This window comes from Seriola aureovittata, chromosome 9, assembly GCF_021018895.1.
Source record: "Seriola aureovittata isolate HTS-2021-v1 ecotype China chromosome 9, ASM2101889v1, whole genome shotgun sequence".
NCBI classification, from domain to species: domain Eukaryota; kingdom Metazoa; phylum Chordata; class Actinopteri; order Carangiformes; family Carangidae; genus Seriola; species Seriola aureovittata.
The window spans coordinates 208,842-234,048 of NC_079372.1; the positions used below are offsets into that span (position 1 = coordinate 208,842).

At 38.8% G+C, this 25,207-nt stretch overlaps 1 protein-coding gene across 1 annotated transcript in view; it reads left to right on the forward strand.

Annotated features, from left to right (window-relative positions):
• Positions 1–470: 470 nt before the first annotated feature.
• Positions 471–25,207, forward strand: part of cacna1db (calcium channel, voltage-dependent, L type, alpha 1D subunit, b) — a 153,515-nt gene continuing 128,778 nt past the window's right edge. The window contains exons 1-3 of the mRNA XM_056384105.1: positions 471–668; positions 2,070–2,538; positions 3,136–3,241. Coding sequence (XP_056240080.1) covers positions 641–668; positions 2,070–2,538; positions 3,136–3,241 — 603 coding nt within the window. The 5' untranslated portion in view covers positions 471–640. The remainder of the gene's footprint in view (positions 669–2,069; positions 2,539–3,135; positions 3,242–25,207) is intronic.

Below are 25,207 nucleotides of genomic sequence, written 5' to 3' on the forward strand. Positions count from 1 at the left end.
TCTCCAAATGCTGCTTCATTCATACAAACACTATTATTACAGTTTAAATAACTACATCCAGTTACCACAGAACGACTCCTTCAATAGCAGCTGTTTGTTGTCGTCTCCCAGGCTATATTGTTTTTCTTAGAACTCCATTCACATTAACATTCAATTTGTTTGTGTTTTCAATGTTTTTTTTTAAATGTATAAATCATCATATTTGTCTGCAAACATTTGGCAAGACAAAATCATTTTTCTTGTTCGAACTGATGTTAAAATTCGCTCTTTGGAAGTTTCCTAAGGGCAGCAACAGGTGCATTTCCAGTTTGTAGGTTATATGTGATTCCAGTAGCTATGGCTACTCTAAATCTACGTGGTTGCTTCAGCTTCTGTCAATTCAACTCCACCCACACTAAGAATAATTGACAGCAGTGGATTGACTGCTACTATCAGCGCGTCCTCTCGGATCCGCCGTGAATCTGCAGGCAGGCACCCGGATGTGGCGAAAATGTTTGGCGCTCCTCTCAGGGTTTGCGCTGGAGGAACAATTTCTATTTCAGGTCAAAGGCACAGTTCAGGCTCGCGCGTCGACACCTTTGCACGGTTTTTCCAAAGATGAGTTGGATTTAAAACGGATATTTTCGATGTGGATTCGAGGATGCAAGAAGCAGATGAACAGTCTGAAGGTAAAACCGTGCGTGGAGCGCAGGAGGAGAGTTGGAGAGCGCTCCGAGAGGGGGCGAGAGCGCTTTCATGGTTTATTTTTTGCTTTTTCTATGTAATTACAGTCTGAGTCGTGTCTGCCTCTGAGGTGCTATTCCAAGTTATCTTAGTGAAGAGATTTCGTATTGTAAGCGCTTGTTGTAGGCTGCATGGATGTAATGACACCACTTATCAAATCCGCAGGGGAATCGAGTTGCTGCTAGTTCTCCGAAAAATGGTTGGCTGTAGACTATTTAGTCTGATGTTATGGTCAACTGATCGGTTTGGAACCATGTGACAGCTTGTGGACGAGGCTCTGGATATCTGCGCCCTCCAGAATGAACGGAAACGCTAAGTCAACTTTCCAAGTGAATCCCGTTAGTTTTTATTTATTTGTTTATTTTATAACAGTTTCCACGGGTGAGAAGTGGTCCTAACAACGTGCTGCTTTAAAAAGCTGCCATAGCTCAAATTAAAGTCGGGAACAGCAGTAAGGAGTCAGTGTGACGGATGTACGACACCCAGCAGGATTGCTGGGATCATATACAGTACATGTCAGAAATATCAGACAGGCCGTGATCATCATGAAATAAGCGGCTGTACTTGTTTTGCACCTCTGGTGATGTTCTGTTGCGGAATGAGGAGGACCGGCAGTCCTGCACTAATACCTTCCTGCACTAGAGCTTTTAAATTTTTGTTAAAACATCTTTTCTATTCATCGAATCAGACTGACTTCAGGCTACATGCAAATTAAGACATTTTCATAGATAGAGTTATAAGAGTTATAAAATATATTTCTGATGAAGGATCAATGTGCTTGATTTGGTCATCTCAGTGTGAGAGACATTATTCCCTGATGCGACTATGCTGTAGAGATGCAGTGAACCAAAGTGACTGTGTCAAGGACAGTCTTTTTCACTGGAGGTTTACATTGATTTTAATGACTCTCTCTGTCCCTCTCATTCATGCAAGCTGCCTCTCTCTCTCTCTCTCTCTCTCTCTGTCTCCTCTGTCTCTTCCACACTCCCTTTAAATCAATTATCTTCTTCCTCTTCTCACTTTTCTACCCATATTACTTCTACATCTTTACCCCTCAAATTCTATTTCAGCCTTCATCCTCTTGTCCTGGTGGATAGTTACATTCGACTGCAGAAAGTATTAAAGCTGGTTCAGGGTTGTTCATATACTACATTTGTACGAGGGTTGTTTAATTATTCTACAAATTCAAACTTCGATTAGAAGAGCACAATAAAAAGCAGCTGGTTTCTCAAAATGCACTGACAATGTGGGGAACATAATTGCAGGTTTTTCTGTTTATACTCACATTCACAGTCTCAAAATAGTTTAACCATCATGTCTCTGTCCCCCCCACCCTCTGCCTCCAGGGGCACAGTATGCCAGCAATAGAAGGACTACTCCCTCCACTGATGCTTCGGCGCTCTGGTCAGAAAGCCACACCTGTCTGCACCAGCTCCATCCACCGGAGCCCCTGCAGGCCCCGGCCAGCACTGGCAAGCCTGTCGGCTCCTCTTATGGCCTCCTTGGGGCCAATAGCGGCGTTCAGGGCCCTGGTGGCCCTGGCTCCGGTGTCAGCCCAGTCCTTGCTTGGCATGCTGCCATTAGTGCTGCTCGCCAAGCACAGGACGATCCTGCAAAGCATGAGATGAGTTCCCGGCCCTCAGTTTGCACCACTGGACCTGCTCCTGTAGGCTCACTGGCCCAGAGGAAGAGGCAGCAGTATGCCAAGAGCAAAAAACAGGGAGGATCTACCAACAGCAGGCCACCCAGAGCACTGTTCTGCCTCACCCTCAACAACCCCATCCGCAGGGCCTGCATCAGTCTGGTGGAGTGGAAGTATCCTGTAGCCCTAACACAGGGGCACTGGTTGAATGGATGGATGGCAGTTGTTTGAGTGATGAATGAATATAGAATTTTATCAGTCATTGAAATAATGAACCATAACTTTATTGTTGGAATGGAAGTGGCCTGTAGGCTGCAATTGCCAGACTTTAATTAAATAGAAGGTGGTTTTGTGTGAAAGCTTTAATGTAATGTTAGATAATTGGTTGTGTTGATCAATGAATGATTTGAGGAGATAGACACATTAACGAGTAAATTAATAAATAATGGACCAAATGCGCTTTATTTTTTTATTATCCGAATTTAGATAACTCCCTCATAAACTGTAAACCCACTTGTTATCAAGTGAATTTAATTGCATGATTACATTAGATTATATTACTTTGACTAGTTATTTTTTAAATATTTAGTTTTTATAGATTAGTTTCTCTACCACAGTGTCAGAGACAGAGAGAAAGCAAACAAAGAGACAAAATACAGACAAAAAGTAGGGATTCACCAAAAACTGACACAATTTACATGATTGAAATACTGTAAGTACTTAATAACATCCATTTGAGATAAGTGTTTTCCTTAACAGTCTGTTTCCAGACCATTTGATATCTTTATACTGCTGTCTATTTTTGCCAACTGTGTGGCCTTAGCCATCTACATCCCCTTCCCTGGAGATGACTCCAATTCTACCAACCAAGAACTGGTGAGTGCTGCTGGAAACTATGAAACTGGGGTTTGCTGAAATATACTGTACATCCCTTCCTATACCGTACTGCAGTGTCTATATCCCAGTCGTTGTAAGTTGCACATGACAGAAGGATACATTGATGGTTCAGATCAGCATGCTAGAAGAATTTGGTTCTGGGTCAGAGGTGACACTTGTCCTGAAAATTTTATTTTCTGTTCCCGGAAAGTGTGTGTTGAGTTTTATTGAATTCCCAGAAGAACACATTGTGATGCCTTTGGTGAATCGGCATAAGGGCATTTTGTAGCTTTTCATAATCTGTAATGTAAGAGTATTAAAGGCTAGTATCTTGTGCTTTGAATAGAACATACATACATGTGAATCTCAATGGAAATATGAAGATCATCTTATTTAGTCGACATTTTAGTTTACTGGTGCTTAACAACATGTTCTCAGATGCTAGCTGAATTTGGTAGAATAAAAGAGATGCATTCATGTAAAGTTTGGGTTTTTTCTCTGCCTTAAAATCAGGACAATGTCACTTAGAACACTTTAAACTCTTCTAATGTATTAGCTTGACTAATCTTAAAGTGTTACACACACAGATAGTTTTGGATTTATTTTTCAAGTTTTGAGATAGCAAAACCATATCTATCAATTCAGTGTAGTTGAATGCTTTGTGTAAATCATTTTTTTTACAATTTGCGTTTTTCTTTGCATGTGGTTCTGCAGATGTTGCTTGCTTTGTTGTGCAGCACTGTGGTGCTGGCTGCTAGTGCCACTATTTGTCATCATCCAGATTATACACAATAGCTAGACACAACACCTTTGCATGAGTGTGAGTGGCTGGATGTGTGAGCTGCATCGGTCGGCTTTCCTGGCAATATTTGGATGTTTGGAGGTTTCATTGTTTTGTTGACACACGCCCCCACTCTCCACACACACACACACACACAAAAGTCTTCTCCACACTCTGTGTGCCACAGCAGTTTGTTTAGGTGCCTATGATTCACTGCATCAAACTATAAACAAAATTATTATTATTACCATACAATACAACATAATGAATGAATTCACCTCATATCAGATTACGTAATACACTCAAATGATATTGTTGTTCAAATCTTGTTTAGACTTTAAAACCAGAGACAAAGTAATTATAGTAACTTCAAAAGTTGGCTGTGATCTCTAACAAAATCATTTTGTATGTGCAGTAATAAGAGAATGTTAGAAAACTGTGACTACAGCATATGTATAAATGCTGACGATTACACAGACCAGATCAAATGTATCTTCAAGGAAAGCTTCTGCTTTTGCTTCTTTTGTTTGTGTTTATTTACTTCAATGAAAATCATTTCACCTCAGATTTTATTGCCAAATGAGCAGTATCATTTTTTGGTAATAGTTTTTTCCTGTGTTGCAATATCCTTTATAAAGCAGTTCCAACATTTGCAAGGGAATTGTGTACAGTGTTTGTGTGTGTGTGTGTGTGTGTGTGTGTGTGTGTGATTGCGTGCTTGTTGAGTGAGTGAGACACACAGATATGTAGCATGTTCCCCTAACAGATGGGAATTATTCATGCTGCACAATGTACAGTGTGTGTGTGTGTGTGTGTGTGTGTGAGAGAGAGAGAGAAGGAAAGCATCTGGTTTTAGAGAGCAATTTCTTATCATCTTGAACATTTTTTTTATCTGATCTTTGTTCATCTGAATGAAAAACTTTTCATTTTAGTTCAGGTTATGTATATATATTTTGATCATTTAATGTACCCTAGAAGCTCGCTCATACTTTGATGTGATTGTCCTTATTTCATTGTGGTTGTTGTTCTTGATGATATGATTTACTTTGGCTTAGAGCCACTGCTACATTTTCATTATCAATACATTTTTAGATTACCTCCTCAATTAATCCAATAATTGTAAATACCTGCACCATCACCACAATCGAAGGTGGGATGAAAAGTCCACTATCATGGCTGCTGCACACTGTGCATCTGTGTCTTGATGACATGAATTGTACAAAGTGGAGTAATGGCACATTCAGCCATTCTTTCATTAATAATTGAATAATAATATAAAATATAAAATAATAAAATATAACAACCCCCCCCCACCACCACCCTCCATGGAATAGGTGCACCACTGCAAAACCTGTTGTACACTGAGAAGTGTGTGTGTGTGTTTTTTAAATCCATTCAAGTTTCTGTGGAACATGGGACATGGGGGTGTCTCTCTCAACTCAGTATTTCGACAACTGCTTCATCCTTTTTTAGAGAGTTGGTAGGTGTTGTTTAATCGGATCCTTCATAGCAAAGGATGGGAAAGAAGACCAGAAACAGACACCGGAGAGGGGCATAACCACAAAAAGAAAATGCAACTACAACGATGACATGAAAATAACAAAATGTTCACTGTGTTTGAACACTGTTATCAAGGTTGCAAATTCCAGGTTTCAATTGGATTTTCAAGCTGTGCAAATGGTATGAAAAAAGTTGTGGTAAAAAAGGCATGGTATGATTTATTAGGTATATTTCAAATCTGTTTGACCTCCTTTTGATAAAACATGCCTTTCAACCTGCACCTTTCAAGCCTTTTTGTTAAGGACCATTTCTGTCTCCAGAATTTTCATCCGATTCATACAAGAAGAACACATCAGGGGAAGAATATATCAGAAGAAGAATAAATCAGAAGAAGAACATATCAGGGGAAGAATATATCAGAAGAACATATCAGAGGAAGAACATATCAGAAGAAGAACATATCAAAGGAAGAACATTTAAGACGAAGAACATATCAGAGGAACATATCAGAGGCAGAACATATCAAAAGAAAAACATATCAGAAGAAGAACATATCAGAAAAAGAACATATCAGAGGCAGAACATATCAGAGGAAGAACGTTTCAGAGGAAGAACATATCAGAAGAAGAACCTATCAGAGGAAGGACATATCAGAGGAAGAACATCAGAAAAAGAACATATCAGAGGAAGAACATCAGAGGAAGAACATATCAGAAGAAGAACATATAAGAAGAAGAACATATCAGAGGAAGAACGTTTCAGAGGAAGAACATATCAGAGGAAGAACATCAGAAAAAGAACATATCAGAGGAAGAACATATCAGAAGAAGAATATATCAGAGGAAGAACATATCAGAAGAAGAATATATCAGAGGAAGAACATCAGAGGAAGAACATATCAGAGGAAGAACATATCAAACATATCAGAAGAAGAACCTATCAGAGAAAGGACATATCAGAGGAAGAACATCAGAGGAAGAACCTATCAGAAGAAGAACCTATCAGAAGAAGAACATATCAGAGGAAGAACATATCAGAAGAAGAACCTATCAGAAGAAGAACCTATCAGAAGAAGAACCTATCAGAAGAAGAACATATCAGAGGAAGAACATATCAGAAGAAGAATATAGAAGAATATATCATTTAGGCCTGCTGTGAATTCATAAGTGTTTTCAGTGAGAAAATGTCAAGGCCTGCAGTGAGTTCTCTGTGTGATTGTGTTTTATTTTATATAAGAGAGTGTTTACGAGTGTGAGAGACTGAGTGTGCAGGAGGAGAGAGAGTGTGTGTGGGTGTGTTTGTGAGAGCAGGTTGAGGGATTAAGCAGGGCAGTGGATTAGTCTTCAGTAAATGAGTGGAGGTTACAGAGAGAGAGGGGAGGAAAAGAGAGATGAATGGATGGATGGATGGAAGGAAGGGAGGATTGGTGGATGGGTGGAGGGATGTAGGGCAGGAGCTTACAAGTAGGAGGGTTAGGTTAGACTATCTATCTATCTATCTATCTATCTATATCTATCTATCTATCTATCTATCTATCTATCTATCTATCTATCTATCATTTTTAAATCACAAAACACACGCACACACACAATGTATTAAAAGGGATTTTCTCCCAAATTTAATATCCATGCATCAAAAACATTTTTGTTCTTGTTTATAATTTATTGGATTACTGAAACAGTTAAACTTCCAAATATTTGTGCTGCATTTGATTATATAATAAGAATTTAACCTGAATTCTTTCATTATTGCTTTATTGATTTTTTCATTATTTCTATATTGCATTAGGCCCTGTCATAATTAAGTTCCTGCAGTTTAGCTGAGTCAGCATCAACATTTGAGGACTACCCAAGCACGTTCATGGATGAAAGTGCTTTATTTTGTTTTCTGCACGCTGTCCGGCCATTTTGATATAGCACAAAAATATTACATGCTAGCATACATGTTAAGTCACCCCAAATACAGCATGCAAGTAAAATTTGAAATTGAGCATGAAGGTATGCATTGTTGCTGTACAGTCAGTCTTTTGTTTTGTTTGTTGCTGACCCTCACCTCACCTCTCCAATACTCCCAGGTTATTAAATCTGTATCTCTGTCTACTTAACTTTCTATCTCTTCGATGCTTTCCACTCTTGTTGCGTCTTCTTATCCTTTTCTTGTTCTTCTTCTCCCACCATCCCTCCTCTTCTTTCCTTTCTCTCCTCCACCTCCCTTTACAGTGCAGAGTGGAGAATCATTAATATCCTGTTAAGCCATTTAGTAATTTCGCAGACTTAGGACGGCCCCTTTGGCCACTAGCTGACTGACATACACTGCTGATCAGCTCATAATCCTATAAGAGTCCTATATGAATCTGCTGTATGAGAATATGGTGTCAGACGTGCAATGTGTGTGTATGCCTGACTGAGTGAGATCTGGGAAAATATGAAATGATGTGAAGTCTATATGATATGATTGAGGAATTAATTGGGTTTTTAGAATTTACTGTGCTATCTTAAAGGCATAAAAAGCCCCCAAAAAATAAAATACTGTTTACAGAAATACTGTTCAGAAATGTATTCTCGGTCTGAAAGCATAACGTCTCTGTGTAGCTCTGTCTGTTCACTAAGAAGGTGATTCCAATTTACCAGTGTCATATGTTTCAGGTTTTCATCAAATGGAATACTTTTTTAAAATAATACTTGATGCCTTGTGCATAATTTCATGTACGTTTCTCAGAATTTCAGTCTGACATTTCTAGCATTTTTGGGAGCTTTGGGATCTCAAATAAAATTGAAAATAGAGATCTGTGAGTTTGAACTGCTGGTTACTCAGCATGACTTGGTCATGTGTGACCCACCTGCAGGCTGCTGCTTGTTCAGGGATTTTTAAGTTTCTAAAAACTAATCGAGACTAACTTACAAAACAGCGCTCTCACATCTGTCGTGTGGAGTTTTTTTTTTTCTCCTAAACCCGCTTTCATAAAGTATTCCAGAACAGTGTTATAAGATTGACTAACATCCACATTCACATCACATCTGTAAGAAGGGGTGATCTGACAGTTATCAGAACCATGCATGCTTTCACTACTAAATCAAAAGAGAGATTAGTATTTAAGATGAAGTTTGTAAGATCATGCTGGTGAGAGTAAATCTGATCAGTGCAGAGTGTGTTTGCGTCTTAAGGCCATTAGACATTTCATTGCTTAAACATTTTTCATACAGCTGCAAAAACAAAATGGCATATCTGCTCTCACCAAACCAAGTTTTTAACTACATATCAAAACACTGTAAGAGACATTTTGTAACAGATTTTGTTTATTTGTAGGTGATTGAAATATATAGGATTTCATCTCCCTATTCTGTGGTCTAATAGATAAAAATTCAACATTAATATTGTGATTATCTCTGTATAATTATGGTGCCATTTATAGAAAAATATATGCAGTAATTTCAAAAAAATGCTATGAAGCATTTTAGATCTCACTGTGATGGATTTTTTGGATTTTTGAATCACAATGTATGACATGACGAGAAGAATGTTGAGTCATTGCTCGGCTCTGTCTGACCACCTGCTGTATATCAAAACCTGGTATGAAGTGAAGGGAGCAGGTGTGATAGACAGCACTAAAAAAAGTATATTGTAAGTTCAACAGTGCATGAGACATTTTGAACTGATATCATGAATAACAATTAATAAAAGACCGGTCCAGTTTACCTGACTGGTTGTTTATGCATACTGTTCTCATCACTGGACTGGATTTTAACTGCAAGTGAGTGAGCCTTCACGTGAACAGCATGAGTCAGAGATCAAAGGGTAAATGATCTTTTGGCTAATGCATGGCTGAGTATTGGAGATAAAACCATGGTAACAAGCCACATAATTTTCTGGTCAAAATCATAGGCAGACTCTGCAGCAGGGGTTTTTCAAGATGCCGGAGACAAATCATGACATCACACAGCAGAAAATCGACTAGACTTCATCCTAATTTAATTTATTTTAAATGTAAAATTAAAATGATTCTGAAATTCCCCACTGTAATTGTTCTGGGTTTAACCCTCTCTCAGCTCTATTTCTTTGAATGTACTTCAGAGTCTTTATGGGTTTAAGTTCCAGACTGTTTTATCTCAGTACCCTGGATAAGTGCTGTTTCTCATCATTTCATCAGACAAAAGTCTGGTCTTGGGTTTAGACTTGATTTTGCAGGAGATGGTTATGAAATATACTTTTGACAACTGTAATGATCGAATTTAGTGCAGTTTAATACTTGCTCAGGAAAAGAATCAGTACCTTCAATCTGTTCTTAAACACAGCACTTACTGTGCATGTACCTATTGTGTATCATAAGTGAAATATCTATAGTAGAATGAATATGAATTATATTTAATGATGTTAGCATCTAGTGGTTTGGACATCAGTCCATTAGAACAGACACGTTACCAGAGCAGGAATCCTTTGACAGGTAAAGCGTTGTGTAATGTAAACAGTAAATATATTACTTAATCCTTTGTGTAAACACTTAATATATTTTGTAAACACAGACACAAATTGATTCTTTTGTCTCCTCATTTCTAATCACTGTGATTCAGAAAGATTTTGAATTGGTTGTATAACAGCAATCATAAGACCTGAATGCTATGAAATGGGCAGGGTTATCCAAAACACCAGCACGGTTAGTGACTTCATTCAGTTTTATGTGAGTGTTATCGCTGGGAGTGTGTGTGTTCATGTTGTTTATCAGTCAGACAATGAAAGTACAGACAGTATGTTGCGTACATAGTCTGCATACACTTGTCTAAGTGCATATGTTGCAGTTAGGTATGGTGTGTGTTTTTTGGGTTGCACGTGTTTGTGTTTGTCTTCGTATTTGTGTGTTTGTGTGAATGTGTGCGTGTGTGTGTGCGTGTGTGATTCTGAGAACAGAATGTCAGGTTGCGTCATTCTCTCTGTCAGGGATTAAAGGTTTAGAGTTGAGGGGAAATGAGAGTCACACTAAGCAGCACACTACTCCATCAAGCACGTGAGTGTGTGTGGCCATGACTTTTTCTTTGCATGTGTGTGTTTGTATGTGTGTTGTAATGAAAGACAAAGTAGGAGACGCAGACAGACCGCGTCTCAGCACTTAGGGGTTCTTTTATGAATGTTTTGCAGTGAGGGTTGAGCAATAATACAAGATTATTGATAAGAGTGATTGAGTGGAATCGAATTATGATTATTTGATCATATGACATTATTATTTTTACATAAGGTAAATTGTAAAAAAAAAAAGAAAAAAAGAAAAAAGAAAATTATTTATTAAAGTTTACTGGTACTAATGATCATTTTTTCAACTGATCATTTCATCTATAAAGTATTAGACTTTGTTATTAATCCTTATATTTGAGAAGCTGGACCCAACAAATGTTCTAACAATTGACTAATCAATCTGATCAATTGACTAGTCGTTTCAACACATGATGTTATATATAACAGTGGAACACAGTTAATTGTTAATTACATTGAATACCATACATTTTCTATATAACATAAAAATAATATTAATATTATGATGCTGATTTCAGACGTATTTGACACACCAATGGTATTATCTGTCATTTTAACATCTAAAAACAAGAGCGAGTGCGAGAGAGAGAAAGAGAGAGATCAATAAATTATATTTGTGATCAGAGTAGTGCAGCGTGTGACTGGTTGTTGACCTAGCAAGTTGTCAGCCTTCGGGGCAGCATTTTGATACAAACATACACGGTCACATACAGTATAAACTCATCCTCACACAAACATTCTGCACTTCCAGCTGTCATTTTGTTAAAATGTGTGTCTTCAGTCTGTTTGAATGTTTGAAACTGTAATGTCTCCATTTTTATATGTGAGCATGGATATACTGTAGATGTGTGTAGGTGGGTGTAAGGATGGCAGAGGTGTCTTTATGTGAGTGTGCAGTATGTGAGACCTTCTCATTAGCAGCCAAGACATGGATTTTTGTTTTGTCTGTGTGTCTGTGTGTGTTTAAGCTGAGATGGACAGACAGTGGTACATTAAGACACTAAGGTAGAATTTATTAAAAGATTATTTTAGTTAATAGTGAGGACAGACATGTAGCGCCTTTTAATTATAATACTCATCAATCAAACTAACAATCAAACTCTAACCCTGTCACAAAGTTATTGAAATAAATAAATCTCCAGCATATGTTTTATTTTTCTCTGTCAATGTTTTACTATTCAAACACAAGTATTATGTTCCTGTCAATTGTCAGTGGTTAAGGGATGGACACATATACAGATTATTTGGCCAAGTGTTGTAATGATTGGGGTCAGAAGGTGGTGACAGTCATACAGAGTGTGGTAGGTTTTTATTCCTCCACGCTGGCGACAGTCACAGTTGGAGACATATTGTTGTCAGGTTGTCCGTCTGTCCATCTACCTGTCCGTCCCATTCTCATGGACACGATATCTCAGTAACACCTTAACTTCTTCAAATTTGGCACAAACATTCACTAGGCCTCAAGGATGAACTTATTTTGGTGGTCAAAGGTCAAAGGTCAAGACACACAGACAATTATACACACAGCAATTATGACAAAACTTCAAACAAATGGTTCATATTTTATATGACTCTGGATAAAGAGGGATGTAACCTGAAACTAGTCTGAGTGGCGGAGGCAGACAACCACCAGGTGATTCAAGTTTCCTTTATTGCATAGCGGACATTATAGAGAGAGGGGGGTGGGGGGTATAACATGCAACAAAGGTCCCCATCTGGAATCAAACCCAAGACATTCACCTGATAATATATGTCCAATTTCAAAGTTCACTGTCAGTGCAGGAAACAGTGTGGGGGAATAATTATGATTTTAGCACAGGAGGATGTCAGGTGACATTGTTACAGAGCAACAATTTTATATTTTCTTTGCAATCAAAAGCAGGATTCTTAATAAATAAATCAAATCTCTATCCGTCATATTATTAGGAAGTATAATGAGTAATGAAAAGTGCTGGATCTAACGTAAAAAGTCCATTCCAATCAAATTACCTCCATGTTTGAGTTCATGTTCTGCTTTGAAGGTTTCCTACTAATGCTGTTGCCACCATTAGTCTATATTGGTGCGCTGTCAAATTGGTTCCCCCACTTTACTGCAGTACCATGACAGGTTCAAATCATTTATATGGAAGGAAAACACAGATCCTGATTGGTCGATATGACAATGTACTATTGTGTATGGTGAGAATGACAATGACTGACATTCCCATCTGCTTATTTTATCCACAAACAGGCTCAGAAGTTAATTCCTGTGAAACAGAACACATAGACAAGAGTCTGAGTGATGGATCATAATGGTTAATAAACTTTTTAATCAAGTCTTCACATTGTTCATTGTCCAGATGTCCACCAAATGGAACTTGGTGTTCCACAACTTGTACCCGTGAAGTGAAAAGAACAACAGGCTATGTTTTCTACTCTGATCAGATAACAAGTGATTATGCTGCCCACACACTGGCCTTCGACAGAAATAGAACAAGTCCTTTTTTTTTGTTCATAGTTACAATAAAAGTACAAAATAATTTAAATCAAACGGATTCTGGAGGATATGAATTGCTATTAAGAGTCAGTTTTTTATCATTTTACTGTTTTTCATTATTACTTTATTGCTGTTATTTGATTATATTTGAATAAATCTATCTGTCTGAGACTTTTGATCAGTGTTGCACAGCTCACCTCTTGATTTGCCAAGTTGGCAGAAACCAGCAGCATTAAGTGAGTGATGGCAGGATGAATGGAGAGATACAGTAAAGGGATCGAGCGTTGGACAATGTGATGAGGACCATGGTTAACGTTCTTGAAGCTTCATTTACCCTGTTGGTCTACACGCTGTTTAAGTTCACTTACTGTCCTCGTGTCAGGTTTGTGTGTTCTGACATGAAGATAACTGAAAAAAAACAAAAAAAACAAAGATGATTATTTTGATAAAAGATGGATTATCTAAGTTATTAATTAAGTACAAATACCAAACATTTTCTCATTACAGTTTCTGAAAATTTATTTGTTTTTGCACAATTTTAAATACGAAAAAAATGACAATGACAATGTGAAAATATGAAATGGAAATAATGTGGCTACACAAAAATGATGAGAAACTAAAAAAAAAAATCTATTTTATATATAATTAAATTAATAGAAATAATAACAATAATATCAAAATAAGAGCAGAAAATTGAGAATGTACATGTCAATATGAGCAAAACAAATAAAACAATAATACATGACCAGTAATACATGGGAAAATAACAGCAGTTAAATGGTCTTTTAGGCATCTTTTGTAACATTTTATAGAGGAATAGTTATTTGCCAAATGGAAATAATTAATTCAACTAGAAAATTCCAGCGAAATTTTGAGTGCCACGGGGGCTACTGCCGAGATGAGTACATGATTTATTTCCAGTGTTCAAAAGTCACCCTGATCATATTCTGGTTTTGAGAAATGTCTTGATATAAAAGACTCTGATATAAAACAATGTCACATCCCTGAGATGTATGCAAAAAAAAAGCTTGATATATGATGATTTTATAGCATTTTCTTTGTGTGTCCTTTTTTGGAAGCGAGGAACCCCAGAGGGTACAAAATGTGTTTCCAGTGTATAATAGACCTGTAATAGTAACTGACATTAGATTTTAAAAGATATGTCAAAAAAGACACTTTTTTGCAGAAATCCATACCTGCAGCTGTAACACAGCCAAAATGATCAGCAAATCAAAAAAGAAAAGTGAAGAAAATGTCCAAAAAAGGACAGAGGGACCCCTGAGGGTTAATAAATCCCATGAACCGCTATTTAAATTACCACTATTATGTTTTTTTCTGTGCTAAATTTAACATTACTGGGGAGGAGAGCAACGCGACTAGAAGTGACAGCGAGAGAGGGCTAGTAGCTTCTCCTCTCCTCTGTCTCAGCGGAGACCGTCACAACTTCATTCACTCTTTTAACAAAACAAAAGAAAAGCAACAAAGGAAGCAGTAAATGGACTTACATATTTAAGACCTAACTAAATGTAATTTAAGACCTAACATGCGGCTAATGTAAAGCTAGCAGAGCTTGGAGAGTTGGTTATCTGGTTGCTAGGCGCACACACGCACGCACACAGGTCAGGAGCTGCCGTTGCCATGGCAATGTGAAAATCTGCCCAGAATTTGGCTTCTACATGGCTTCAAACAACTGCAAATTATGAGAAAACCGTTACTTCTTTTCATAAACCGAAAAGACCGTGCCAGACACTGAAGCCAGAAGTTTCTACAGTCTCTATTTTATTCAGATATTCCTTAAAATGAGTGAGTAAGCTCAGTGCGAAGACAGAGAGAGATTCTTTTGAAAAAAAAAGACGATTACATTAGGTGTCAATGAGAGTGAGACAGGTATTGCTGCCGGACTCAGCACCCCCGTTTAAATTTTGTGCAGACCCTGCCTGTCAAAGTTACATTTTATGAATCCCAACAACTATGTCTACATTTTCAGAAAGAATTATTTGTCTCCTTTTTACGGGTTGGCCGCGAGCTCGAGTTAAAAATAAAAATAAAGGTTATTTTTTACTGCTTCACGCACTCTAGCCAACTGATGCTTTCACTCTAACTTTGAAGAAAAAGTGATTTGCACTCCTCCTTTGAGTGCTCACAGTTTGAAAAGTTTACATGTTATGTAAAAACAGTTCCTGTCTTTTTGAGAGAGCAGAAGTTTTCCTCCGTTTTATAGTTTGAATCACATTTCTACGTGCAGGTATGAGAGAGCTGGGTGACTCAGAAAAAAGGTGAAATTTTGTAGAAAAAAGGTGGGTTTCTAAAGAAAATTCCAATGCATTCCTAATGCATTATTTATTCCCAGTTTTTTGGGAATAACTTTGGGAAAAATTGGAATTTTAACACCAAAAGTCATAGCACCTCTTTCGGGATCAAGACGCACGTTTTGATGTATATATTACCGGGGTTTTCTCAAAGCTGTGGGACGAGTTACGCGCCAAAATTTGGCGGAAGAATAATAAACCCGAAAGAGAATATTAATAGATGCCTTGGGGCGGAGGCATCTATTAATGCTCCTATACTCTGATAAGACCCATAGGAGTGTCTCCTGTAATAATGCATGTATGGTGGCAGGTGCACTGGATATTTGTTGTCATGGTTACAGTAATAAATGCATTGTTAAACCTATGGAACAGCTAACTGTTTGGTTGGGTGTAGGGAAAGATGATGGTTTGGGTTGCAATAAGTGGTTTCAAAATAAACCCACAGTTGTGGAACGGCCATGGCTGAAAGAAACAAAATGACTATTAGTTCCAAATTGGAAGAGATCAGCAGAATCCATGTCTGTGAGTTCTATGTTTTGTTGATGCTTCTGTCCACCCCAACCTCCTCCTTACTCTTCATACATAGTCAACCTAACTTCCTCCTTTCCTCCTCATATTTAGTACAGCTGCTAGAGGTCGCCAAACAATAAATCCAAACTGTGGGTCATAATAAGCTTCTTTCACACACAACCTATATGGTCGTCTTTTATGAGAGGACACTCAGCATTCTTTCTAATCAATGCGCAGGACTTTTCAATGACAATATTGAATTTGTATATGATTTTAATTGTATTATTGTACCTCATCATTAAGATGAGGTACAATAATAAAATGATCCTGGATTAGCCAAAAACATTCAATTAACATTTCAGTTGATTTTCCACAAAATGTATTTCACAAATAGGCATTGATAATGTAAGTATCATAAATTTAATTTAGACCTCTCTCTGTGTGTGTGTGTGCAGTCACTGTTAAAGCAGCCTCAGGACATCTGTGATCATATAGCTTAATTAGAGTGCAGTACCATCATTGTGAGTCATTTCCTTTCCTCTCTGAGCTGTCACTCCTCTTCATCATTACCATGTGTTAAATATAGACTTTGTATAACTACAGAAAACATGCCCACAAATACACTGTTTGTTATATTGAAAAGAATACTAACTCTCATTGAGGAAGACTGAAATATTTGTTTCAGTGGCTGGCTCGTGCACACATAGACAACAAAAGGGGCTTGAGCCCCTGCCCTTTTTCTTCCTGGAGAGAAAGTGCCCTTTTTCTGGGTGTAGTGTTATGTGAAAAGTATCAGGAAGCTGAAGTTGTCTTATTATTCTTTGACTGCTCCTAACATAACACCAGAGACTGAGTGGACTCGACTAAACTCAGACATGACTAAACTACACTATAGCGCATCCTAAATGTATCACTAGTCACGTCCCTTAGATATTCCTGCACCTTATGCTATACAAAATAGTGCCATAACACCACATCACCCTTTCTTTGTGAATTGACACCAGTATTATTGGGTATAAAACTTTTCTTTCCTTTTGCCTGTCCACTAACACATTTGTAACATGTTTTTTTTTTGTTTTCTTTTTTAAGACATTTCACTTCAAAGAGTCTTTAACGAAACAGTCTCTTAACATGAGTTCCTCTTGAACTAAGGTGATCTGAAGGATCCACTTCACATACTCCCCATATCTATCTGGTGGCTTCACAAGTCTGCCACTGGAGGTCACGCATGCTGAAGTCGGTGGCATTGGTGTAACAGGAGGTGGATCATCTGGAGCAGGTGAGTGTGGCTCTCGATCACACTCGGGGCATCCCTCTCTACTCGTTGCTGAAGCTTCTGGAGCCTCCAGGAGGGGTCTCAAGTGGCAACGATTCCTGCGTAGTACTCTTCTGTCCATCTGGATCAAGTATGACCTTGGCGAGTCACACTGTTTAAGGAAAGTAGCTGATGTTGTGAGGTAATGTCTGGAGGTGTAGTAGGCACCTTACCTGCATATTTGGTCCAGCCTATCATCATGTAATGTTGGACCATCTTCAGCTCACCGTCCTGTAGGGTGTGCTGCTTGACTAAGTCAAGTTTTGTGGGTTAGATAAGCCATGCCTTGTGGACTGCTTCCTCATAGGCATGTATTTCACTTGTTAGCTCTGCAATTTTTTGTGTCACAGCTGCCTGGGGATGCCTAGAGAGGGTATCTACTATAGTAAGTTCTTTCCTTGACACATTCAGCTTTGGGGTTGTTGCTCTGGCTGACTCACTAGCTCTGCTGCTTTGTTGAGTGTCAAGTCAGCATTAGCTGTAGCTTCTCTGATAGCTCTTTATCTACCAGTCGTATGACCAACCTGTCACGGATGGTTTCATTCTTGGCTCTTTCGTGAATCATCTTCACCTTCAGCACAAAATAATTGTCCAGTTTCGCCATGACAGTCTCAATCATTTGGATCTTCCTCATCCAAAAATTTGAAAGTTTTATAGAGTTGCTCGGCTTATTTCCCCAGCAAGTAGAGCAGTGTACAGACCTGTACCTCTGTCTTCTTTGTTGAGTTTTGTTTTGATCCTGTAAGGTCCCTTAGATATTCATGCGCCTTACATTAAACAAAATAGTACCATAACACCACACTGGTGTGCTTTTTTTTCCTGTTTGCACACAGCTTCCCTGTCAAACAAATATATTGATTTAAAAAAAAAAAAAAAAAATTTAATATCAGGTCGGGAGATTAGTCTATGGTGGGTCCCTCTCTACCCTCCCTCCACGTCTCCTGCACAGCGGTGAGCACACAGTCACAGCCAGTGACATCAGACAGGCAGGCAGGCAGCACCTCCCAGCACTACGCTTTTCCCATTGGTGGTTTTCCTTGGCTTGTGTTGATGAGCATGATGGGTGGTGATGAACGAGGGACTAAGCTGCCAGTGCCTGAGTTTACAGCTAATTAGCCAAAAAATTCAAATATAGTTAACTTGTGTCTTGCTAACGTACACATGAGTTACTTACCTATGTAATAAGTTAATTAGCTAAGGTTAGCTCCCTCTCACAATCTTTCAGTCCTATTAAAGAAAATAAATGTTCTAATATCATGATAGGTATACAGGCTAATGTACTGTATTTAAGGGAAGACATTACACGTGGTAGTAAGATTTGTAGCTAATAACATTCAACATCCTGCTTGTAAAAGGTTCGCTACGTCACCATCACCACGTTTGTATGCAAATGAGGCTTAAACTAAAATGCACCAATTTGCATACATTTGCCAAGACACTGCAGGTGAATAGGATAAAAAAAAAAAAAAAAGAAAAAGGAAGAGATATCACCACACAACTTCCCCAGTTAATTACTTACACTAAGACTATTTCCTCCTGAAATTATGTTTAATATGCAGATTAGCTTGTTTGGTGAATTTAGGGGAAATCTACAGAAGCAGGATAGTAATACAAACACCAGCTCAATTTGTATTCCAGACGTTTTCTTTCCATTAGTGTGAAATAACCAAAATTGACCGAAATATCAAAATTGACCAATACATGGAGAGAGAGAGAGAGAGAGAGAGAGAGAGAGAGAGAGAGAGAGAGAGAGAGAGAGAGAGAGAAAAGTTTTGCCTGTAGTGTTCTGCCTTAAAAAGTAACTGCATCATTTTGATTGTAGGCTCCTGATTTAATAAATATTCATTCTGTTGTTGAGACATGGTACAGACAGCCCTCCCTCAAATGTGAAAGGAAGGAATTGCAGGTACAGTGTAACAAAGTCCTTGTCGTCATATGTAAAAATAAACATAATATCAGTGCAATTCTTAGTTCACTCTGTAACGGGTGTTGGTAGGACCCAGTTGCTGCACAATACAGCACAGGTAAGATTGGTAATGACTTATTTGCAGGAATGAGGATGAGCAGCAGTATAGTTCAGGTTAAAACACAGGAAAATATTCTCTTGGGATTCGGGGTGGAACCAGGGGCAGGGGCTGGAGAGCTGTGGGTCAAGTGCGTAGAGCGAGGTGACTGAACTCACACACACCGGGGAAAGTTCACAGGGAAGCAACGGTACCATTAGGGAGCAGGCTGGAGACGTTGTCGAGGGAGCAGGAGGATCAGAACCAGGTGAGCCGTCAGCGGGGCAGACGAACCAGGAAGGCGGGTAATCAGAGTTGGACGAAGGATCACGAAACCAGCAGGGAAGTACTTGCAAGACACGCTGCGACGTCGGAGCTGGAAAACGCCAAACAGCCACAGGGACAGGCAGAGGGGAACCAGGAAGTGCACAGGCTGAACTAGTGGTCGGGGACAGGAGGCTGAGTTGTTAACAGCGGCAGAGACGAGGCAGGATGGGCAGAGTCGATACCAGGAAGTCAGTCCGGAGATGAACGCTGGAAAGTCTTGCATGAGTACAGAGAACAATCTGGCAATGAGTGAGTGGACCAAGGCTGCTTAAATACTGGCTCGATTGGAGATGGAGTGTAGCTGGGAGCAACAGGTGGGGACAGTGAGGCTGATGAGGAGTGGAGAGTGAGAGGTAGGCGGAGTGAGTGGAAAAACACTGAAGCAGCAGGTAGGAAACAGAGCAGTGCTGTGACACTCTGTTCTTCTCCCTGGTGCAGTCGGTTCTAAATATATACTAGACGTTAACATTTGCATGAGTGTAGGGGTATTAAAATAGATCATCAAGTAAGTCAGTGATGTGCTGCTTTATTTAACTTTTTATTTTAACTTTTTAAAATGTTTTTTATATAAATTATTATGGGAGGTGCCCTTTTTCTCACTTAAGCCCCTGCCCCCAAAATGTCTGTGCACATCCCTGTCCAGTGGGTTAGAGCAAAATACTCACCAGAAAAGCCCTTCTGACATTTTCCCATAGCAGCAGCTGGGGGGGAAATGTCATATTTCTTATCAATTTACATGACTTACATGCAAATATGTCAGGGTTATGCAAGTGTTTTAAATGGAGAGTGGCTTTATAGGTTTTTAGGCTGCGGGGTGACAGATGCCCAGATGTCAGGAGGCCTGTTGGACCGCCTGCGTAGCACCCAAACACCCAGGGACCACAGACACTGCAAGGAATGTGAGAAACAAACACATACACACTCACACCATCTCACTCACTCTTTCTCTCTGTCTACACACACTGTAGTTTTTAAGCTTTGCATGCCAAAACCACACTTTGTCGAGACATTAGCCACAGAGCAGAGCACACTTAATGAATGCAGTGTTAAGCCTTGTTCACCAGACCATAGGACTATAAAACAGAGTGTTCTACTGGACTTGACCCAATTTGCAGTCTGTTGAGTAGAAGCTCACTAAAATTCAATTTCAATGATAAGATGAGAAGCGAAAGCAAATCATATTTATTGTTCACATTTAAGCGCAAAGTGAAGCACAGGCTTTGACATGCATGACCCCGTGCTGTGCTTGGTATGAACAAAGAAAATCTTCTATCTACTTCTGTCTTAAAATAGATATTTATTATACAGATGTTTACTTCAGCTGTTTTTGTTGTATTGAAATAAATCACAACAATTATTGAATAATGTAATAATAATTACACATATATTTCAAATTGAAGATATTTGTTTTGAAATGCCCTATAACCCTTCAATATTCAATAACTGATACTGATATGAATAAACTAATATGGACTGTTCTTCTTGCTATTGTGTCTTAAGAAATTTTAATTGTAGTAACATAAAGTAACATGATTCATGTCTCACAAGCAAACATGTTGGTACAGTTCTGCAGGTGCTCCATGTGTCAAATAACAAATGTATATTATTTGACAGTTCTTAATGAATAAAAAAAGTGGCAGTAGATTGAATGACCAGGAAATGTAATGAGCAGATTATCTGCTACAGCTATGCAGGTTTATGGCTCATGGGATAAATGAGAACTTACATCTCTTTGTAGCATACAACAGTTTACTCCTTTACAGCAGGTTGCTTTGCTGTGCGAGTGAAGAACCAAAATCCTGCACAATGTCTGTTTTACTGATGGTTTACAGATAGTTACTGATGGCAGATGGTTATCGTATGGAGTCTTGTGATGACAAATAAAGAAAGAATAGAAAACATGGGAACCATTTGACCTTCAACACATCCAGAACATGGTCCAGAAACATGGGATTAACTTTAAAAGACACACCATTTTATCATGGCCTCATATGTAAGCTGCTGTATTCATTGTTGAAACTTTAATGGATTATAAAAAAGTGTACTCTGAAGAAAACTCTCCATAGCATCCCCAAACTGTCTGTGCATCATGACAGGGATAATGTTGTGTCTAATGTTGTTAAAAGGAATGTAGCCTTTAACATGCCCATATTTCATGTAAGTATCCAAGTGCACCTCAGGTGTGGCAGGTCAGTCTGGCCATGGAATTGCCAAAATGCTTTGGCAGACCCTGAAGTATTGTTTCCTGTTTCCTAGGGACAGTCAACATAGTTTTCTTTTAAAGGATCAGATCAGCGGTTTTCTATACTTTGATTGTGTATTACAAACATATCATGGAGTCACATTGTCACATGTTGTGATGTGTCTTCATTATGAAAAATATGGGCATTGTGTTTATTTAGAAACAGCTCCACAGACATATATATAACGTATATATGTATTTTAAGTAACTGGGTATTTAAATTTATTGTGTTGCTCCTTCACATCGTTTTACATACAGCACAGCCTGCTGCCGTGACAACTGTGGCCATGGAGACTGAAGTATCAGAAGAGCAGAAGAGCTCTCAACAGGAGAAAGAAATACAAGAGAAGAGAGGAGAGGCAGACTGAGAGGAGGAAGAGGGGATCAGGAAATTGAGAAAGCTGAGAGGACAGGAGAGTGGTCAAGAGAGAGGAGAGGAGTGGAGGGGGTGCAAAGACACAAGGAGGGAGGAGGTTAAGAATGTAGCTGACAAACAGATGATAGAGTAGAATGTAGGTGGGATAAGAGAGGGAAGAATAAAAGAGGAGGAGAGAAGGATAGGTGAAATTAGAGCAGGAAAAAGATGAAGAGAGAAGTAAAGAGAGAGAGGAAGGATTAAGAAGAGACATGAACTTGTTTTCTTACCTCTTTCTCTCATTCTGTGTTTTAAATGAGACCTGCATTTCATCTGTTATTAATGTGCTCATTCAGCCTCTAATTGAGTTAATGTTGTTTTCAGCAGCTTCGAGCCACAGCAGCAATAATGTGTGTCCTATGCATTTGTCTCATCATTTACTTACAGATGTAGACTGAGGAAGCGAAATCACCATGCACATACACAGACTGCTTTATATCAAGGCAGGTCTCTGATGCTGCCGTGGTCGTCGATTTTAGTACCAACTCTGGATTAGTAAGTAGCTTTTGGTTGTCAGCCAATGCCCATGCTGGCTGTTGTGACTGCATTTGTGGCCATGGTCGCTCTTTTAACATCAGGATTATGAAGATCCAGGACTAAAAATAGATGCAAGCTAGAGTCGTATGGGCTTAATTGGAAGGCCAGTAGAACCGGCCAAACTCAAATGCTGAACCATTGATAAACGCTTTCTCGACTGATGCTGCTACACAGCAAGAAGAGATAAAAATGTTGAACATGGATTCAAATATGAAATTGTGATTTGAGCTTTTTCTTTTAAAAAAATGATTCAAATGAGTCCAGTCATTGTTAGAAAACCTGTGTTTTTCTTTTTTTGGATGAGTTTTTGTTAGTTGCAGTCTTGTTAACAGCAGTGATGTTTCCCATCGTTTCAAATCCATTAGCAAAAATGATGCTTCATCAACCTGCCCATGAGTTCCACTAACTAGAAACAAACTTTACAAATGTAATTAAATCTTAAACTGATGCTCTGCATAGACCCAAATCTCCTTGATTGGTGGCGGTATAAATTCATCCGTTGCTAATCAGGGTCCAGCTTTCTCTCGACAGCGTATTCACTTCCTGCTGTAGGACAAAGATTTGTACCATTGGTAGCAACATAATTTAATTTTGGTAATCAAGGAAAATATAGGGCATGTTATTTTAGCGACAGAACACACTGCAACAGATGGCTATTTCTGTAGCTGTAACTTCAGCAATTAACAATCAGGCATCATATAAAGGGAATGGAGAGAAATATTTTTTCCCTGAAAAGTTTTTTAAAGATGGGAATACAACTTTTGTACCATTTTTTTTATTTTTATTTAAAGTATATTTTTTTGGGCTTTTATGCCTTTAATGGACAGCACAGTGGAGAGTGACAGGAAACGGGGAGGGAGAGAGAGAGGGGGAATGACATGCAGTGAAAGGCCGTCCGATGCGGGATTTGAACCGAGGCCAACTGCAGCGAGGACTGTAGCCTCTACACATGGGGCGCCTGCTTAAACCACTACGCTACACGACGCCCCACTTTTGTACCATTTAAGTAGCTTCCCTTTATGCTACAATTTTAAATCTAAAGTCTTTACCTCTGGGAATAATATAACCTTTTTTTGACCACATCTACTGTACAGGTTGAACTTTTCGTGACTCACTCACTTTCCTGGCTTTTGCTGCTAAATGGATTAAACTCGGCTGCCAGTATATGTGTACCTCAGGTTTTGTAGCTCTCCTTTGGTTATGGCTGTTTAGTTGAATCACAGGGAAATGAGTGAACAGATTAGGGTTGACACCATGAGATGTGGGTGTTAAATAGACTTGACAATATATTCCATCAAAATTTATTTATATATAGTTTAATAACTAGTAAGTAGTTCAGTAGTTCAGTTCAGTTCAGTTCAGTAGTACAGTGTTCTCCTCAGCATTCATGTCTGATTTCATGTATATCTAACACAATATCAGAGGACAATCTTCTATTTCCAGAGATGAGAGAGATGTGGAGATAGAGAGAGGGAGAGGGAAAGAAAATTAGAAACAGACAGAGAAAGAGAAAGAAACAGACAGAGGAACATGGATGCCAAAAGGGAGAGACAAAGGAAGCAGACATGCTGTAGACGAGAGGTGGGAGGGTGACAATATAAATAATCTTTCTCCCCTCCTGTCCCTTGTTCCCACTGTGAGCTCCAGGACAAAGTAGGATTATCAACAGTTTCCTTTCATCCTTCCCCCTTGGTTCCTTCCTGTCCTGCTAGTATTTGACAGAAGGTAACACAGAGAAAGCAGCAGTTTACAGGGTAGGTTTGGCACAAACTTTTCATTGTTACCAGACAGGAGTTTCGGAGTTTCACAGTTTTGTAAATCATTGCAGGCAGCTTTGGTTGGTTTGGTAGGGGAGATGACTGAGCATACTGTATACACTGATTGGATGTGTTGATGTTTACAGTACAGGGCAATGTATCAATCAATATCTGTTCAATGCAAAAAAAAACATTCAAACGTTCATTCAGGATCATGGGGATTTACTCTTACAGACATACTATATGTTACCAAATAATTTTTGTTTGGAAATGACTTGAAATCTTCAAGCCTGTGCAAACTGTGACCTAATAGACCTCTCCTGTCTATTTCCTGCTAACATGCAGGAAATAGACAGGAGAGGTGAAGATAATTAATCTATTGAAGCATTCATATTTCAACCACTTAAGCTTTTCTCGTGAATACAACATGCTGAGTGAGAGAGATGTTGGAGATTTGTGCAAAGACCTAATTCCTCAGTTAATAGGGTGTACACTATATGTGTGTGTGATGATAATCCAAGTTCGTAAAATTAACCATTTTCAGAGAAGCTTCAAATATGATATAAATTGAGATGGATGCGGGCTGTAGCATCACTTACTGGCATGACAGTTTCGTAGACGTCAGAGCACTAATGGTGTTCCTCTTTTGTTCAATCTGTGGTTGAGTTCTGAAGCCACGAGCAGCACACCCTCAGCTGTTCTGGCCTGTATTAATCTTATTAGGACCAAATGGGAACACAAGCTATTAGGAGCTGATTAACCCATTTCTGAC